Source organism: Phaenicophaeus curvirostris, chromosome 3 (genome assembly GCF_032191515.1).
Source record: "Phaenicophaeus curvirostris isolate KB17595 chromosome 3, BPBGC_Pcur_1.0, whole genome shotgun sequence".
NCBI lineage: Eukaryota > Metazoa > Chordata > Aves > Cuculiformes > Cuculidae > Phaenicophaeus > Phaenicophaeus curvirostris.
In genome coordinates this window covers 62,802,295-62,822,522 of record NC_091394.1, presented here as the reverse complement: position 1 = coordinate 62,822,522, position 20,228 = coordinate 62,802,295, and the positions used below count along the sequence as shown (strand labels likewise).

Here is a 20,228-nt window from a genome sequence, read left to right as displayed (position 1 = left end):
CCTCCTCCTCCTCCTCCTCCTCCTCCTCTCCTCCCTCCTCCTCTCCTCCTTTCTCCCTCCTCCTGCCCGGTCCCCTCTCGGCGGGCCCGGCCCCTTCCCCGCGGCGCAGCGGGGCCGTGCGGCGCCTCCCCCCCCCCCCCCCCGCCCCCCCCGCCCTTCACCTCCCCGCTCTGCCGGACAATAGGGGCGATCGCGTGTCGCTCCCCGCGCCGGCCTCGCCGCTCCATGCGGGGCTGACAGCGGCTCCGGGGCAGCGGACTCGCCGCCTCGGGGCGCTAACACGGCCGGCCCCGCTCCGCCGTTCCCGCCGGGCTTTGGCGGAGGAGGAGGACAAAGGCCCGCGGGGTGCGGGGGCGGCGAGGAGGCGCCCCCGGGTCCCCCCGCGCGGGCAGGTGCCGCGGGCGCCGAGCCCCGGCGGCTTCAATGGAAGTATGTTACCAGCTGCCCGTGCTGCCGCTGGACAGGCCGGTGCCGCAGCACGTCCTCAACCGCAGAGGGGCCATCAGCTTCAGCTCCAGCTCCGCGCTCTTCGGCTGCCCCAACCCCCGGCAGCTCTCTCAGGTAGGCGCCGCCGGGCTCGCCCTCTCTCCCCTTCCCTTCCCGCGGGTCCTGGGGCGCGGGCCCCTGCCCTGGGGAGATGGAGGGGGGCGGCTCCCGCCTCTCTCTGCGCCGCTTCGGCGGCCCCGCGGGTCCTCCCTGCCCTGCTCGCCCGCGGGGACCCCGTGTCCTTGTCGGGACACCCACCCCCCGCCCGCCTTTGCTCTGCGCGGAGGGTCGAAGATTCCCCCTCCCCTCCTTTGCCCTGTCCTTGTCGGATGCGGGGACACCCCCCACCTCCCTTGTGCTCAGCCCGGGGGGTGCGGGGTCCCCGCCTTTCCCTAGCCACGAAGGGTGCGGAGTCCCCCCTCTTTTGTCCAGCCCGAGGGGTGCAGGGTCCTCCCCTTTTGCCTAGCCTCGGGGGTTGCGGGGGTCCCCCCTTTTGCCCAGCCGGGGTGCGGGTCCCCGCCGCGCCGCTGCTTTCGGGAGCTGGGGGTGCCCGAGGGCTGCGATGGGGCCGAGCCCCGGTCCCCGCCGGCTGCCGAGAACCGGTGTCGGTGAGAAGAAGACACGGCGTTTCATAGGCTTGTGGCTGGTTCCTGTCGAGGTCATCTTTCCAGCACTGGCTGGAGGGCGAGCGGTCAACTCTTTGGGGTTTATCTCCAGAGTCAGTGCGTTATTTGTTTCTTCAGTAATTGTCAGACTAGGGTTGTTTTCTCGCTTTTTAGCTCGGGCTTTCTTTGAAGGGTCGAAGTTTCCTATGGGGCTGCCAAAAGCTGCAGTGACTTTACTGAAATAACGAACATGCACTGCAGTGTTTTATTTGGGATGCTAAGCGATTTCTCCTTCCAACTATTACGACTTGGCAATCTGTCTAGAAAGAGACAAAGGTCCTTGGCTTTTTCATTTCCACGGTATTGTTCCCTGCCCACATTACATCAGTCACAAGATGTAATGCTGTATTTTGTTTCATCTGATCGTGTTGGAAATTCGACAAAAAGGGTCATTATAACGATCAGGACAAAAGGGAGGTTTTTCTTGAGAACACTGTCCTAAATTTCTGAGTAAGCGTTGGTATGGTTTCCCAGCAAACAGTGAAAAAATTATATTCTGGTGGAAGCCTCTCAAGAAAATTTGGAATTATGTCATGTGTTTTGGTGGGTAGTCAACTTGTTTTGGCTTCTAGGAATTTGCTATAAGGTCTAGGTCTTTTTCAGTGCTCTGAAGCATGTTGATGCCATCTCCGCTCTTTACAAGTGTGATGGTCATTGTTAGTTGTTTGTTTTTGGAGTATCTTATTAAGCCATTGTGCTTTTTCATTATTTGCCCTGCTTCATATATGCATATATAGAAAATCCAGCGGTACCTGGCTTTGTCCCTAGTTTGGTATCAACGAAGTTCTGTGTGTGAGCATTAGGCATGCGTAGGTTTGGGAAGGAAGAATCACAAAACAGTGCGTTAATGATTGGGAATTTGAATACATATGGAAATAATTAATAGTAAGCAAATATAGAGGAACATGTGCTGATGACCTTCCCTTCCCTGAGTATGAATGCAATAATTGACAAAACCTTGTTTTGACAAATTCATTTTCCACATAGTAACTGTGTTAGGAGGTTTTCTATTTGTACCCTGATCTGAGTTATACCTGGTGATTGTGAATTTTCCATACATACGAATGTTCTTTAAAGTCCAACCTAATTTAGCAAATGAGAGAGGAGTCTTATTTGAAGCATTCATAGTCTTCTGGGAAAGGAATAGATAGGATAGACAGTGCAGTCTATTACAAATACATTGTATTTATTCCTTTTCTGCCTGGTTTCCTGGGCAGGTGAGGCATGAAGTGTATACAAACTTAACAAATTCAGTATGATATTGACATTTAAGTGGGCTTTTTCTTCTCTGGCTTTCAAACCTCTCAATCCTTGTTTTCTTCCCAGTATGCTGCAGGTATATTAGAGTGAGTCAGAAAGAGGTGCTTGAATAACTTGTAGAAAAATGAAACAGTATGTGGATATGTATGCTTGACCAAGTAGTAGTTCCTTAGTGTAAACCAGAGAAATAAGTTTATGCATTAATACATTGGAATTAGGATGATTAAGTGAGGAAGTCTTTGCTTACACTGGCTGCCTGATTAGAGTACAGCTATGGGTTTTTTCTCTTTACCTTTTTTTTTTTTTTCTTTCCCTGAAGTCCTCTACAGATGGTAGAATATGGTAGAATACGAATGGCTACCAGACCTGCAATCACAGGCTGGTGTAAATGATGGGCTAAGAAGCATCACCAGTGACATTAGTGATTCTATAACTTATGAACTTAACTTCACCTTACAAATCTCCTGGAAGACTCCTAGTATTCCAGGTCCACTCCTGTTCAAAGAAGTCTAAGCCTTTACTAGTCTGTTGTTCTCAGTCTTCTGCTCACGGTAGCTTTGAGCAATAAGAGTAAACCCAGAGATGTATATTAGCAAAGTCCAGAAGCCAGTGTGTACAGCCAGCATTTTACAGTTAATACACATTTGGCAGATTTTGTAAAAAACAATGTAAGGTATTGAAAACTGGATTCCCACTTACAGATTTAAAGTTAAATGATTTCAGCTTAAAACATTACAGGCTTATGATTTCAGCAAGGAGTTATTTTACATGGGAAGCACAAGTAAGACAAGTGCGTACTACATTAGACGTGGCATTTAATTGTGACAGTGCTGAGCAGATAAATATTTATCTCTTTTTAATATGTTAAGTCAAATTTCTGTTCTATGTTTTCCTGAAGTTTTACTAAATGGGTTCAAAATGGGCTCTGTGTTGCTTTTTTAAAGATTAAATAAAACAGTGCTGGAAGTGACCTCAAGAATTCTGGTCTACTCCTCTCAGCCCCAGGAAGGATAAATTGTACTTACCGTATTATTAGCAGATGTTTGTCTAATCTGTTTGCTTAATCTGTTTTTTAAGATACAGTCTTACGAGATGCGGTAAGCAGACATAACTCATTATTGTGGAAGGTTAAATTTCTGACACTGGGCATGGATTATTACTACTTCAGTAGTTCACTAAAACAGAAAAAAAACTAACACAAGCAGGAAACTAGGTAGCTGCCTGGCATATCTTCGGATAAAATAGGCTTAGCTAAGTTTGTCAGAAGTGATTTAAAGGGAAGCACAGTACCACTAGGCTTTTGAATCTAATAAAAGCCTCAGATAATAGAAATTATGCAATCCCACTAGGCAATTTAACTGTTGTTAATAGTGCTTAACTGTTCTTGTCTTAAGAGTTCTTTCCTAATACTGAATTTGGTTCTTCCTTGTGGTGATTTACACCTGTTACTATCCTCAGTAAATGTAGAGAAAAACTTATACATTTTCTTCTTGCAGTTTTCTTTTATATGTGAATCATTTCCCTGTAGTCTTCTTTAATTTAAAAGTATAACAACAAAAGTTACAGCTGTTACCTGGAGGTTATTTGTGATCTTTATTGTTCAAGTCCAGTCGAGAGAAGAGCTGCTGTTGTATGAGTTTATACAATTGCTTGAGTTAATAATTGTCTTTGAACATTATATAATTTTAAATGCTAGTGTTAAAAGCTGTTTTTATGAGCACTTGAATGGGTAACTGTTGAAATTACTTTGACATTTCACACTGGTGAATTTGAATTTAGGTTCACTGCAAGATCAAGTGGATGTTAAGTAGTACCTTAGATCATGTTTTTAGGCTGTTCTTTCCAAATGTTACAGAAAGATATTTCTTTAAATTAATTCTGAACTTTCAGAGGGCAATTTTGGATTCTGTCATCTGATTTTAACTTCTGTCATTTATAGTAGTACAAAATAGTTTCTAAAACTGTCTAAAACTTAATTAGTGTGAAAATTTTTAGTCTGATTTTTTTTTAATGAATAAGACTATAATGGAAACCACTTTATAAATGTAGCTGTGAGTGCTTTTAGTTTGTGTTCTGCATTGTACTCTGTCCTCACCTCCACCACCAAAAGTTGAATTGACATATACATATCACAAACGAGTAAGAAAAGTTTGGCCTAATCTGCTGGTTTTGACTCGTTTCTGTCCTCCTGCCTTGTTACTGGTTCTGCACTCTCTTCAGTGCCTTCAAAATGACATCAGTGGTATCTAGTTGCAGAGTCTGAACAGAAGTAAAGATTTAGTTTTGGTCTTTCTGTTCCGAACTGTTTGAAACTGATGATGGTAAGGGAAGATAACCTCCGAAGGATGAAATTGCATGCAGCAGGAATGGACCGAATAATAGAAGGCTCCATTTGGGTCTCAAACATAGGCACTAAGTCTCTACCTGAAGTGCCAAGTAGTACTGTATAGCAGGTAGTACCACGTACTCCTACCCGGTATTTGATAACCTAGTTCTTGATCCCACTTTATTGAATCTCCCTTTCATGCATTTAACCGATATAGCATCATGCTTTGTCACTGTCTGTGTTATATACACCCGAACAGTAGACTGCAGGTCATAAATGTGGAACCCTGGATTTGACTTGAGGAGGATTCAGTGAGGAAAAAAGTCACCAAGAGCAGTAGGACATGTCCTGCACTGGTGTATTCTTCAGTGAAAGGTACATGCTTCCTCTGAAAAATGTACTCCACAATGTCTGCCAAGGGCTTTTGTCTACGTTTTGATGCGTAATTTCGCTTTTTGGTGTTTGTCACCTGATGTGATCCAAACATTGTTTACTCTGCATGTGGCGTTACAAGTTATAAGACATAGTTAGGAGGTGAATTTTTATGGTCTGAACATAGACAGTTGCTTTTAATCCCACAGTTGCACCTTTTTGCAGGGAGAAGTGTTGGCATGACCTATTTTTCCCTTGCAGCTGCTTATTTCTGCTCCTGCATTTCTTAGTTGTGTCAACTTCTTTTTTTTTTTTTTTTTTTGATCAGGTTGTTTTACAGCCCTGACTGATTCACACTACAGTTTCACAGATGATTGTGCCTGTTAGTAAGGAGGAAACAGTAAGCCACAGTAGTAGACCAGGAGTAATGAGCAATGGGGAAACAGAAGGAATGCCCTGTGATTTAAAGTGGAACCTTACCCCAAGCCCCTTTCTTTCCTCCTCCACTGTTTTTCATATCTTTTCTTTTATACCTTTTTAATCATCTCCTTCAGTGTTTCTTAGTTGCTTGTTCTTTTATTTGCTTTCTCCTGGCGTTTCCCATATCTCTGCTTCATGAATAATTAACAAGTTAAAATAATGAAATAATTTTCATGGGGTGATTCCTAGCCTTTGGAATTAATTGTGTGTTGCTGTTATGCTTGCCATACCCTTCATCTTGTATTTATTGTGTCTGGTTGCTGAGATTGCATCTATTCGTATGAGAGGCAGAGACTGACTCTGACTCTGCACAGCACGGACAAGTTCTGATTGGGGATTTCATGCACTACAGTAATTTTATGTGGCAGTTCATTTTTAAAATGACCTCTGAGTTTTATGACCAGTTAACTTTTTCATATGTTGTAGTGTAAAGCAACATTGGTACTTTCATTCTGCAAAAGGTCATAGCGGCTTATTTCATAGCCTATAATTGCCAATGTAAGATCTAAGCAGAGTAATAGTTTAAGGTCCCCATTAATTAGATAGACTTAAATCACCAGAAGCCAATTCTTCTTTGTCCAGATTGTGTAATAGTGTGTTTTGTGCTTGGTATGAACCTCAATTTTCTGATGCTATCTTTAAAGAGAAATTGATTTGAAAAGAGAGATTGTAGCTATGTGCCCCTTAATTTGTGAAATATTGAATTTGTGAAACAGTTCAACGAGAAGTTGACATTACTGTAAGAATATTCAATATTCCATATGAACTAATAATATAATAATTCAATACAAATATAGTTTGCTGGAATTAGTGTTTTGTATGGTATGTCTGTTTCAGCAGCTTATCAATAAAAAAAGCATTTGTTTGATAAGTCTGTTCTTAGGTTGCTTGGGAAAAGCAACAGTATCCATATTAGGTTAATTCTGAGTCAATACGGTAATATGCTCAATTATGATGTAAAATAAAGTATCATAAAAATCGTGCAGTTTTCTGACATCTCTGTTCTACTGTTTTGGCATGGAAAATAATGTTGAGGACATCTGCAGCTGAGTCCTTATTTCTTCAGTTCTTTTGTTTTCTGCAAAGCCTATGGGGTAAGAAGGCCCTGGCAATAGAATGGTGGTTTGTTAGAGCAGTTGTCCATCATGTCAGTGACCGCTGGCTCATTGTTTTCTCATGTTTCCCTCATCACTCAGCATCCACAAGTTTCCACTTGTTTTCTGCTAAAATTATAGGTTTCTGAAGATACTCAGTCATTTTCAGGCATGGAGGATCTCAAGTTCATGACTGTGTTTCCAGGTCCTGCCAGGTTATGGCTCACGTGTAAGAAACACCTGCTGGTTTTGCCTTTCTTAAAAATTCACTGAGTCTGTGTGGAAATTGTGAGTAATTTGGCAGCTCAGATGAGAACATTTTTTTTCCAGAAGTATGAAACCAAAGTAACTTGATTGTCCTGTACTGTGTAAATCTTCGTTAACGCACATTGGTATTTTCCATATGTGAATTTGTACAGCTGAGTGTCTAAGATAAAAATTCATGTATCTCATGATATGCTTAAAGGAGCAGAGTGCATTCTGTTAGGTAGAATTTCCTTCCCTTGTAAATGAAGGACTGAGGATGGACATGCAAAAAACTGGAAGAGTTTAATCTTAGTCTCAGGAATCATACTAAACAATGTATTTAGTGCAAATAGTCCTTTGTGTGCATTCACAGCTAAATGAAATGTTCCATTCTATTTGAGAAAATTCTTTGGTATAAGCAGATACAGATGTTTGGTGTGTGTGCATGCTCGTGCACGTAGGGTCTTATGGGAAGCATGTGTCTGGGACCGGGGATTGAACCTAGACCTCTCAAATCCCAGTTCAGTGTCATGCACAGAAATCCTTATGGGAAAACTTGGAAGAGTTTGTGTTCCATGAGATACGAAGTTTTCCTCGGTTTGTTCTGATTATGTCATTAACAAGTAACTGCAGTTAAGAGCCCTGTGTAATCCAGCTAGGCAGCCTGCCAAAGACAAAATATTTTATTATAAAAATGCAGTTCTGGAAATCTGGATTTAAGGGTTAGTTGGGGAATTGTTTGTGTGATTGCATCCTAGGTGTATTGTAAGGAATTTGTAGCCAAGTATTTTGTTTTCTTTCTGGTTGAAAACAAACCTGTGGCTGTTATCTCACCTTCCCTGCCCTCCTCTGTGCCTGAGAATTTTTTATTTCTTTGCAGCAGTCAAACTCCTGTTTCCTTCCCACTTCCCCCACTTTGTACACCTGTGATATGGCAATCTGATTTATTATCTTCCTGACCACACTCCCAGAATAATTATAATTAAAGAGATTCCTAGAGTCTGCTTTCCATCACAAGATAGAGGGCAAATTCTTTTCTCAGTTCATAGCTGAAAGCATGAAAGAGCCAAAATTCGCAGCAGGCCCTCCTTTGCCTGCTTGAGCATCAGAGAGAGTACACTGCAATGAAAACACGAGGGTAGCTCTGTATTAGCAGAAGACTTTATGATTTCTCCCACTCCTTGCTGCCAGACAGAGATACGAGGAAGCAACCTCTTTCTCTGCACTACTAGGGGTTTTTTTTTTTTTTCTTTCCCATACAGACATAGTTGGAGGCTACTCCAGTAAAACTGGATATTCATTACATGGGAAATGCAACTTGTTGCCCGCTTTAGGGTAAAGGGTCAATTTTATCCCAAGGGGAGAAGAAACACAGAAAAAGATACAGGATTCCAGGGCTGTGAGGGAAAAGGTTGTCATGGGAAGCTTGAGACTTCAGTAGGTGGATCGGCCTTCATAGAATCATAGAATTACCAGGTTGGAAGAGACCCACTGGATTGTGAAGTCCAACCATTCCCACCAATCTCTAACCCATGCCCCTCAGTACCTCATCCACCCACACCTTAAACACCTCCAGGGAAGATGAGTCAACCACCTCCCTGGGCAGACCGTTCCATTGCCTAATGACCCTTTCAGTGAAGAATTTTTTCCTTATGTTGAGCCTGAACCTCCCCTGGCGGAGCTTGAGGCCATTCCCTCTTGTCCTGTCCCCTGTCACTTGGGAGGAGAGGCCAGCTCCCTCCTCTCCACAACTTCCCTTCAGGTAGTTGTAGAGAGCAATGAGGTCTCCCCTTGGTACAAGAAGGGGATTAGCATCGTTGTGTGCAGTCTCCCATCTGTTGGTGGTGGTTCTTGCTGTCTTAGAAATTGAGGCATAGGTCTGGGATGCTGACACACAAGTGATTTCCTGAGGGAATCAGTTACACATCTAGGTCAGAAAAAGTTAACGCTTAGAAAAAAATACTTTTTTTTTTTTTTTAATGGTGTAGTCAGTAGCAGGGTGATCTTAGTTGTCATGGCAGGAGTGATGCTGCTGGCATGTTATTTCTTGCTTTATGTTTGTATCTTATACACTCCATATATTGGTTTTGCAGTTGGTGTGCTGAGAAGGTTTTGTGTTTAGTTAGGCATGAACTAGTGCTTCTGTTTAAAAAAAAAACCCAACCAAACAAAAACAACTTCTCACCAAACTTCCTGTGCAACAGCACTGTCCTGAAAAGAGTGTGTGTGATGGTGGTGGGATCTTGTCAGTAGTGCCCTCTCATAGCTTCTCTTTCAGAACGGTGAAGGTCTGTAACCAGTTTTCAAAAAATCTGGAGTACTTGAATTTACTTTTTGTTATCTGTGGAATTTTAGACTTTAGAATTCGGCAGCTGCAATCATTGAGCTCTTCTACTGGTCAAAGAATAATCCATACAATTTCTTTTACAGCTGCAAACATGGTGTGAAACTGCTAAATAAAATGTTTGTTATGTATGGAAGTAAAGGTGGGGAGTTTTCTTTGTTCTTGCTTATTATTAGAGATCTAGAGAGTAACTTTATGGAGTTTAGCTCTGTAATTTCTTCTGGTTTAGAGAGCTGTGTTTCCTTTAGTGATAATAGGAGTTTCTACACTTTTCACTGGACTTAAACAGTATTTTTCATCAATTCTTCTTAGCTTGTTTTTGTTTGCACAAAATTTGTTATATCTTTGTCCAGGTAAAACTTCTAGTATTTATCTCTCAGACTGACAGAGGAAGTGGTAGAATTGTGCCTGTTGCCTGAATGTAAACAAAGAAAAAGTGAACTTGAACTTTTTACCTTGAGAATTGCAGGATGTCCCAAATATTTCCAAAATAATTGTTGTTCCCCCATTGGTTTTGCTTCTCCTTTCAAAAAGGATACTAATTTTCTACTGAATAGTCATCCTACTTATATCACTGTCACTTCATATTATTGTGAGAATTTTGCAACCTAACATAAATGAAGACTGGAAGTTAAACAGCAAATTGCAGGTACTAAATTCCTTAAGCTTTGCTTGCAGGGAATGTTAGACTTGTACCCTAATCTGTATTGAGTTTTAGGCTGTATTATGGAGGACAAAGGTATCTCCTTAAAAGTGTTGAATGGTTCAAGGTATGGTTATCTTGATGTTTTTCATGTGATATTATGGTATTGTTTCTGCTAGTGCCCTCTAGCTTGAGATGAGGCCCGAAGGGGTGGGTTTTTTTCTTAATAAAAGGGTCTTGGTTAACATTATTTCACCTACGCTCCATCATATCAAAAGGTGGTAGGCAAAAGAATCTACTATGCATTACAAAACTAATCCATCTTCATGAGCTTTTTAGGACAGATGATTTGAGAGGATTAGATGAGAAGTTATTATTTATGATTGATTGACTAAGTAGGAAAGGCTATTATGACTAATGAAGTTTAAGGCTGTTATCCTTACTACTGTTGTATTTATATGAGAGCATAGGAGAAAGACTGTATACTAAAAAATCTGGTTGTATTGAAACCAGTTTGGGAGCTAAGAGGTCAAACTTCACTCTCGCACTGAACGTAGCCTGGTTAGGGTACGAGAAGGAGGCAGAGATAGGTAAGCATTAAGCTAATTTCTTAATGTAAACAAAACACATTTCAGAAGGTTTCTTGTTTCTGACACTGCAAATTAAGATTGTTAAAGTTATGTACAATGATTTTTGCATTTAATGTGTCATGAAAAATAGGAGGGCAATTTCTTTAATTCTACCTTATTTGACACTGACGCTGCACTTACTGCTTGGAGAGACGTGGTTGATGATTATAGTTGACTGGAGCCATAGTTTTTGTTACTAATATTACTTTAAACAGAAATTCTTCTCTTTCATGGAAGAATCTTATTTAATGTCTGCAGTCATAGTTCACGCTGCTTTTTGTGTTAAATGTAAGCAGTAGTGCTTGCGCAGTAATTGCTTATGCCTGTATGTCTTTACTTCTCTTGTGCTGACACTTGCACTCCTCTGACCTTGCAGAGAGCTGGTTTACAAAGCTAAAGAAGCAGAAAGCCCTTTTTCCTTTTTGTGGCCATCATTTTCTGCTGATTTGGCTCTCCCTGGCTTTCTGGCAGAATTTGAGGAGTGTTGGTGCAAGGGAAGGAGCAGGGACCTGCAGTCAGAAGCGGGCAGTGTGTGGCAACACTGACTCAAGTTGTTTCCACCACAGTTGGTGGAATGTCCAGAACAGCTGACAACTGTCTGGAATTGTTTCACTTTCTCCCCAAACAAGAGTGGGATGAATAATTGCCTAGTGTTATTCAAACTAACTAATGTGCTGTATTCTGCTCTTTAGTATTCTTGAAAAAGCCCTGTGCACCCCATGTCTCTTATATGTTATTATTCCCATATCTTCAAAAATCTGTAATTTCAGCTTTATTATATGAGTCCAGGCTTCTGTATTTTTCAGATATTGGATAGATTTGACTTGGTGAAAAGAACATAAGGACATTTAAAAAGGGCTGCTGTTAACCTTTGAAGAAATGCATGATAAAGTACATTAAATATAAAGAATTTCTATTTACTCCTCTTTTTAAAATTTTTTTTTACTGTAAAACATCCATCTATGTACATTTTGAAATAATGTACAAATGAAAGGTTATCTTCACATGAAACAGAAAGTGTCTTTTTGCATTTTACTGAAAAGTAGCCATGGTTGTTACAGTTTATAAATTAATTGTGTCAGAACGTGAGGATCAATCCTCTCCTTTTCTTTGGAGAATTGCTTGGAATACTTAAAATGCTTGCTAATGTGTGTATGTGGGTGTGAGTGTATATATATATGTGTGTTTGTGCGTGTATATATATATGTATGTGTGAAAATAAAAATATATTTATATATGAAAACACAGTAAGTGAATAAGGGTATGCTGTATAGATCCAGGAAATATTCACTGTACCATTTGCTATGATGTCCTGTGTCCGGCAAGTCACAGGACAAAATCATATCTTAAATCTAAAAATTTCTGGAAGATTTGTTGCTTTCAGCGTACCTTTTTGAGCAGATCACTAGCCTTTTTAATTTACAGTAGAGTTTTAGAAGCACTTGGTCAGAATGAACAATACATAACGACATGTAGTTTTATACTGTTGTAAGTGCTTTAGGATGATGTCAGGTAACTGTTGGTATTGTTGTTCTTAGTCTTTTTTCTTCTTTCTCCAGGTTGCTAGTTGCTAGGTATCCCCTTCCAACTTCATTGAACTTGCCTTGAAGCATATCTTAGGCCAAGGAGAGTCATACCATAATAGCTGTTCACTTAAGTTACTGAGTTGCCAAGTCAAACAAATTTGGATTGACTGAGTACATGTGTGCACAGTTGTTCAGCCACCGTTTCTGCTGAATTTAGTAGAGCACACAGAGTGCTGATTGTCTTGATTGGCAGAATCATTTTGAATCCCAGCCTGAAGTGCATCCAGTTCTATGGCAGTGTTTGTGGATAGGTTCATTAGGAGCCTCTGTGGAACCCAATCTGTGTCCTAGAAGTACTTCGAGGAATTTTGGAAATCATATGCTGGTGTGCCCAGTGCAGCATCAAGAGAACATTCCTGGGAACCATCAACATACAGGAGAAATAAGATAGGCCATACTGCTGATCCATTTGATGGATCGTGATAGAAGAGAAGAAGCAGTGGCACTAAATGTATTTGCATGCTGGCATTTTTGAGCAGGGGATTGGTCAGTAGCAGATGATTGTTCTGCAGATGAAGTAAAATTCGAGGATGGAAAAAGCGATGTGCGTAGGCATCCTTTCTCAGTGGCTTGTCATGTTTGCTGTAGAAGATGCTGAGTAAAGGTCCTCTTTGAAGCTTGGAGCGAGTCCAGAGAAGAGCAACAAAGCTGGTGAAGGGGCTGGAGAACAGGCCTTATGAGGAACAGCTGAGAGAGCTGGGGTTGTTTAGCCTGGAGAAGAGGAGGCTGAGGGGAGACCTCATTGCTCTCTATAACTACCTGAAAGGAGGTTGTAGAGAGGAGGGTGCTGGCCACTTCTCCCAAGTGACAGGGGACAGGACAAGAGGGAATGGCCTCAAGGTCCGCCAGGGGAGATTTAGGCTGGACATTAGGAAAAAATTTTTCACGCAAAGGGTCATTGTGCACTGGAACAGGCTGCCCAGGGAGGTGGTTGATTCACCTTCCCTGGAGGTGTTTAAGGGATGGGTGGACGAGGTGCTAAGGGGCATGGTTTAGTGTTTGATAGGAATGGTTGGACTCGGTGATCTGGTGGTTCTCTTCCAACCTGGTTATTCTATTCTATGATTCTTTTGTAATATTTGTGAGAGCAAAGAATGAAGACTCACTGAAGGCAGTGTATGAGGTCGTGCAACTAGTGACTCAGGTTTTGTCCGCCTGGGGAGAAGATGAAGATCAGATAACTTGTGTGAAGTGCTTGATGGCAGAATATTACCTCTGCATTTTGTGAGATTGTTCTGAAAGCAACACAGTTTTATCGAATGCACGTGTTGATCCCAATCTGTTTTGTCTGCTGTATTTTCTCACTTCTACTGCCTCGTTTGTTGCATTGCTTTCTTCACATTCCTACCTGTTGAACCAGCCCCAGGTGCAGCTTCTCTCACCCTCTGTGGACGTTTCGTGTGTCTTTAAGGGGCCCAGTATTTCGCTTAACTCCAGGAGTGCCAATGAAAATGAGTTCGGTAAATAAAAGAAATGAATCTGTTGCAAATATATGGATTATTTGTTATAGTAATAGATAATGAAGATTTTAAGCACATCTCTGCTTTTTAGGGCTTCAACTGATTGAATTGCTTTTGGAAGAAGGAAGCAACTCTGGTCAGAAGGGGAAAGTGGACTTCTAGAGCTTCCGTGGACACCTAGGCTTGTGTGCGTTGTCACATAGTAGTGTATATTTTCATTGCCAGTGCTATTCTTTGGCTCTGGGCTGTGTCGCTAGTTCTCTGCAGGGAATGAAAAAAAGATCGTGCTGCAGAGAGTATGGCAGCGCCTACACAATACAGAGAGGCCTCCAGTGAGGCAGTAGTTGCCGAGTTACGGTTTCTAACGTTGAGCTTCCTTCTTAGTTGCTTCTTCAGTGTCTCTATATCAGTTTTCTTACCCTGTTAAAAACATAAAGTGGCCTTGAGCACTGCCAGAGCAGTGATACAGCTCTCGCTCTTTTGTTGCAGTGGTCTTCTAAGCCTCTCCTGGGACCTCACATCTCAGATGATAAAATTATATGTGCTCCCAGTTTGTGCCCCCCAGGACTGCTGGTGCACCATGCTGGGATTAAGAGGCTGCATTTGAGGTGTGCCTAGCAGCTAACTTGCTGACAGTTTCAGCGGCGAATGTGTCAGCCTCTGGATTGTGGGCTGAGTTTAGGTGGGCGCAGAATACAGTACTAGGTATAAGAACTTGTGCTCTGACTATGGAGTGACAGTGCCTTTTGGAGCATGGTTTGTTACAGTGCTCAGTCATTGGAGAAGAGAGGGAGTTGTTGGTTAGAAATGGAGTGACTCAACTTGAAAATGGAAAGGCACAGAGAAAGATACAGGATCCTGGTTTTGGAAACGAGCCTGTAATCCCTCATGCTGCTGTTTGAGACAGAAAAAGGTTGAGAATGATGACACATGTCAGGTGAACGTACGCAGGCACACATTGCAGTGGGAAATAAACCCATTTAAAAATGTTACGTGTGGATGGACAAGCTAATTTTCAGGTTTGCTACTTTAGATTTTCCTGCAATCACAGACCAAATTATGGCAAAACTATGCCTTTTTGAAGATGTTTAAGGAGTTTTAAGTATTCTAAGAGTGGCTCTTGAGGCCATGGGGCATAAATTAGTTCTCATTAGCCCATGGTGGAATGTGTCATTGAGGTTTTTAAAACTTCCTGTTCTATAAGGTAGATATCCCAGCCTGTTTCTCAAGATGTCTTGCCATGTTAAAATCCACACAACACCACCTGGAGGGTTCTTCTTTAAATTGCCAATCTGCTTTGTGATGCGTATCTCCAAAGGCAGCTGACAACTCAAAGCGTTTGAACATCTGCAGGGACCACATTACATGAATGTGTTGGCACCAACGTCAGTTCTTCCCACACATTCAAATGAAGTTGGTATGGCTGTACTGTATCTTCTTAATCAGCTTTGTCCGGCCATCTAGGTGATTTGTCTTTGGAAATTATGTCAGTTACCTAAGAATCTGTGGTACCACACATGTGGGTGAGGAAAGTGTGGTTGTAAGAAGCTGAGCAGGAGGAACAGAAGCTGAAGCAGCTGATGATTAAGTTTCCTTCTGGAAGATGAGACCTACAGAATGTCATTGGTATTGGGTCTCTTTCTGCAAACTGGTTTCAGGGTATGCAGAAGTGAAAAATAAATGTTTCCTTTGAAGGTGAACTTCTAGGCTGGTTTTTGGTGGGTCTGTGTTGTTTTTTGTTTGGAAAAATAACCGATTTTTTGGGTAATGCTAGCTGCCTTAGTCCTGCCTGGAATATAGGCATGTCTGTGCATTGAAGGCTTACAGAGCAGTGCTCCAGAAGCTGCATCTGTATGGACAAATATAAACAATGTCAGTTGCAACTTGAATATTTTTTACTTTCTTGGAGTTTCCAAGTTCACATAAGCTGGTTAAATTCTTTCCTTAAAAGTTAACTGTTACACAAGTTTGAATAATTTGCAGGTAGCATTGATTTAACTAACTAGATTTAAAATATCCTTCATGTCAAATAAAAAATTATTTTTGTATCCTGCTGCTTTCATTCAAATACAATAGGTGAAATGTAATTACAGCCATTGGAATATACAAGTGTTTTCTTCCCAGGCTTTTATTCATATTAGTGGAGGGCATTAAAGTTGAGAGCATGTTCTTTTCTTATTTTTTACTCATCCCCTCTTTTTTCAGCTTTCATTTAAAGACTGCATGTTTTTAATAACTCTTTAAGATTTCAGATCAAATGCTCAGTATCTCTGTAATAATTAGCTTTGGTTAGTGGTTTTCTGTTGGTGGAAAAAGGGGAAGCAAAAGTCTTGTGTAAGTTTTTTTAAGTTACAAACATTGACAGAAGTTGCATGGTAAATGGTGGGTGATAATTACATTCTCAGGTAAAATTTCTAAAATAAGTTTTTTGTTTTAGCTATTATATTATAAGCAAGGGTATTATTCTGATTGTATTTTTGTGTGCGTTGGTGCTATTCCGGAGAGCAATCTCTTAACAGAGGATTTCTAAGGGAATTCAAGGATCTGCTGTTTCAGGGATGGCTGGGGGATGGAAGGAGTCTCACTGGTTAATGCCTGGCTACATTTCTTCTGTGCTGTTATAAGAAGAGTCTTGTGCGGATTTGGTTCCATCGATGGACAGACTGTTTTTACCAGCACAATAAAAAAGCTGATGTAAAGTCATCATCACAAAGACCCAGAATCTGGCATCCTTAATATCTTAGAGACCTTCTATATGACATACAGTTTAAGTTGTGGGCTGTTGATATTTTGCAGAATCTAGAGAGGAGTGCAAGGAAAAAAAAAAAATTGATGACATACCTGGGGAAATTTCTGTAGATTTAGAAGGTATCTAAAACAGGATACTGAAGATAGTTTTATCAATTTGTTAAAGATTAAACTGTCTTTTTATGTTGTGAATTAGCCTTTTTTATATTAGCAGGTATAATGGGCCTGTTACTTCATTGATAATAATTACAGAACTGATAGGACATTTAGGTATTTTGCAGTTCTTGGCTATTTGGAAAGCTTAAGATATGTATGAATCTGTGTAATACTTGACGTAATACATTGTTTCTAGTTATTCATTGCCTTTTTTTCCTGATTAGACTTCCACGCTTTTAGTGCTGGATACTTTTTGGTAGCTTGTCTATCAGTTCTGACCACAGGTGAAAAAAAAATAAATGTTTTTTCTAGAAAGCCAGATTACCATCCTCCCCAATGTGTCTTCTCCCATCCCCACCCCCAATAATTTTTTTCAGGCTTAGTGTCGGAAATGGCAAGTGATTATTGGCATAGTGATTATTTTCATTTCAAGGGATGCCACTGCTATGATGTTGATTTGGTCTGGTGGACACCTGCCATTCAAAAAGAAAAGGAAAAAATAGATCTCTTATCTTACACTGAAATGATGCATGTACACGTCAAGGAAATGAGTCACCTAGTATTCTCTGTTGGAGAAAGTAGTTAGGAATCTGAGGAGCTCTCTGCACATGTGTAGCAGGCTTTGACATGCACAGATTTAGTGCATGCATGTAGGCTGTTCCCATATTTATAAGCTCAGAGTCTGTTCTAGAATTTATCATGTCAAGGGATCTGGGTGCCCAGAATGTGCTGATTTCCTGTGTGTGATACAGAGTTGCCCTCTGAAGGATTTCCAGATATCTGGCAATCCACATTGATAAATGTAGGGAAATGGGATAGGTTACTCCTTAAGGTCTTTATCCAAACTGGTGCAGTATATAGATGTGCTGTTGCATATACATGCCAAAATAAAAACAATCATGCAGCAGGGAAAAATAGTCTTCCTGCTGCTTGTTGAGGGGGGCAAGAATATACCTGGCTTCTCTTTTGGTTCCTTCTTTGCATGGACTGTGGAGTGGAGCCCAAGTTTCTTCTGGATTCATCTGGAGGTGGCGAGGTTCAGCTCCTACCTGCAGTTAGGTAACTGTCGTGAGTGGCAGTTAAAAAGCACGTGGATGTTATCTTGTCCTTTCTTAGGGTACTCATGTTGGGTACATTTATGGATTCATTAATTCAGTCGCTCCGTTTCTCCCAGGTCCTCCAAAGAGTTGGGTTATTCTTCTGACTTTGCAGAAAGTTTGCTCATCTTAGTTCAGAAGAAGCTCTTGTGCCTCGTTACAAGCCTGAAGTGGGTTTCCCTAACCTCCCATTTACTAAATTCCTATTTAGTGAACTATCTTACTGTCAGGTTTCCTCAGTGGTTTGCAGACCTCCTTAGAAAGGTTTCGGTGCAGCATGAAAGCTGTAAAAGGTAAGAGCAACTAAGTAGCACTGTTGAATAGGTCATCTTTTGTGAGCTTGAGGAACATTCATGTATTTCTTCAGAAAATTGTAGATTGGTTGCACTTCTGCAAAAAAAAAAAAAGATAGGAAGTGAAACTCATTGAAGTTGAAATTGAGTAAACAAACCTCTATTAAACAGATAATGTAACATGGAGGGGGGAACCCAACGCAAACTTGCTTCTCTGAAAATTGTTTCTGTCTCAAAGAATTTGTTCAACTCCCCCTCCTCCTATTTTTTCTATCATAAGAACAAACAAAAATGATAAGCAGTTATGATGTTGAACTTTCTCACCTATTTTTAGTTTAATCTGAAGTGCTGCAGGGGAGCTTTCAGTTCAGTTGTTCAATGGATTTTCTTACATTGCACCTTTTTGTATGAAATAACAAAAATACTGGCAGTTACAGAAATCACCACCCTTTCATTTCTGAAGGATGAATCTCAGACTTGCACAGAAATTAATGTGTAGATGTTAGGAGGAAAAAAATACCAAAATAATCCATCAGGTGAGTTTGTTAGGATTTTCTTATACTATAAAATATCTGGAAAAAAACCCAAAATAAAATAAGTATGTTGTGAATAACAGTTAAACTCCTCTTTTGAGGGATTTGTGAAGTAGTTTATATGGAGGAAGGGGTTGGGGGCTGATAAGCCACTGCTTAATTTTGCATATGAAATTCCATATAGGATGATTTTTATGAAAATTTTGTGTGACTATTCAGCTAATCTCATCTGGCAGTGGAAAATAGCTTCTTGTCCCTTCAGCTGGTTTTGTGGGGGATGTTTCTGTGACCTTTATAACTTTGCATTCAAAGAGATTTTTTTTAGGCTTGTAGATGTCTTTTTTTTTTTAACCAAAAAAATGCTGTAGTATTAACATGGAAATGCACTGGTTTGATGCAAGCTGAAATTTATCTCGAGCGTCACAGATATATGCTGTTTTTTTTAAACTTAACCATAGTTTCTCTAATGCAATAATAACTTGCCTCTCTAAGTCCTGAAGAAGTTAAAATTTGGATTTCAAAGCTGTTTTTCAGCAATCTGTTCCAACATGTGATAATAGATACCTACTTGCAAAAAATTATGTTTTTTACTCCAGTGCCTCTCTTCAGGAGCCTTGTATTTGTATGAGCTTATCCCACTCCTTCTCAGCATGTCTGGAATGGGGAAGACGTAGAGTACGTATTGCCTTAGGGCATGCTGTGCCTGGGTGGAAGGCTGAGAGGTGTGCAGCTAAAGGGCATCAAGGCTCCTGTATCTCACCTCCACCGTATGTGGGAGGCTGGAGCCAGGAAAGAAGTTCACCTTATTAGTTGTACTTCATCCTACTTCTCGAATGTGGAGTGTTCTATTGTAACCTATTTTGCAGAATCAGGGAATAAAAAAATGATTAACAATGTCAGTGCACTGAGGTTGAAGACAACGCCAGCCCAGGGTGTTGTACCCCTTTTATATAAACGGTAACAAACATTATATCAATCTCTTGGTTCAAGGTGATCTTGAACTACCTATGACAGTAGTCTTATACCAGAAAGCACAAGCCATAACCTGACAGTGAGAGATGTCAGTTTTTCAGATAAGCTGCCCTATACCTTTGGATTTTAAAACGTTGGACAGTTATTTTTATTAAACAAGGAAACTTAATTATAGTGATGTTTAGTCTCACTGTAATTATTGTGAACGTTCTTAGGAGGCTTTTGAGCACTTTGCTGTGCTCTTATGGTGAACCTGTTCTCAACGCTTTGTATAATAGTAAATTTTCAGGGTGAAAGGCATTTCAGCAGGAACTGTGCACTTGAAAACTTATTCTTGTTACTAAGGACAGATTTATGGCTAATGGCTTTTCCATGCCCAGCCCCAATTACTGCAACACTTACAGCTCTAGTAGGCACTGTGTCTTGAACTAACATGCCTGGAGAGAGCAACTTTGGACAAATTCGAAACCCAGGAGTTTTAAAGATGTATTTTTTTGTTGAACATTTGTGTTTGTAGATAATGGAAGCATCCAGTCCAGTGTAGAAAGTTCGATTGTTCAGGGATAAATCTAAGTAGCTGCTTAGATCAAGAAAGATAAAAATGAATCAGTCACATAACTGCTTTACTTTTTTCCTCATCATACTGCTTTCTCGAAGAAGCTGGTTCTCACTGGTTAGAACGATTGCTTTAAATTTGTGCATTTGTTTCCAAATACAGTTTATGTGCTGAGTGTATCTGTATATCTCTATATAAACATTTATTACTTGAGATGCATTTTAGATTTGTTTTTTTCAGACAACAAATTAAAAACCTATTTCAATTGTTAGAACTTGGTGA

At 40.7% G+C, this 20,228-nt stretch overlaps 1 protein-coding gene across 2 annotated transcripts in view; it reads left to right on the top strand.

The window, feature by feature from the left end:
- The first annotated feature begins 214 nt into the window (after positions 1-214).
- The window catches only part of PDE7A (phosphodiesterase 7A), a 75,252-nt gene continuing 55,238 nt past the window's right edge, over positions 215-20,228 (top strand). The window contains exon 1 of one of the 2 annotated variants that reach the window (XM_069854187.1): positions 215-561. In XM_069854187.1, coding sequence (XP_069710288.1) covers positions 424-561 — 138 coding nt within the window. In that variant the 5' untranslated portion in view covers positions 215-423. The remainder of the gene's footprint in view (positions 562-20,228) is intronic. The other variant, XM_069854188.1, reaches the window with a different exon arrangement.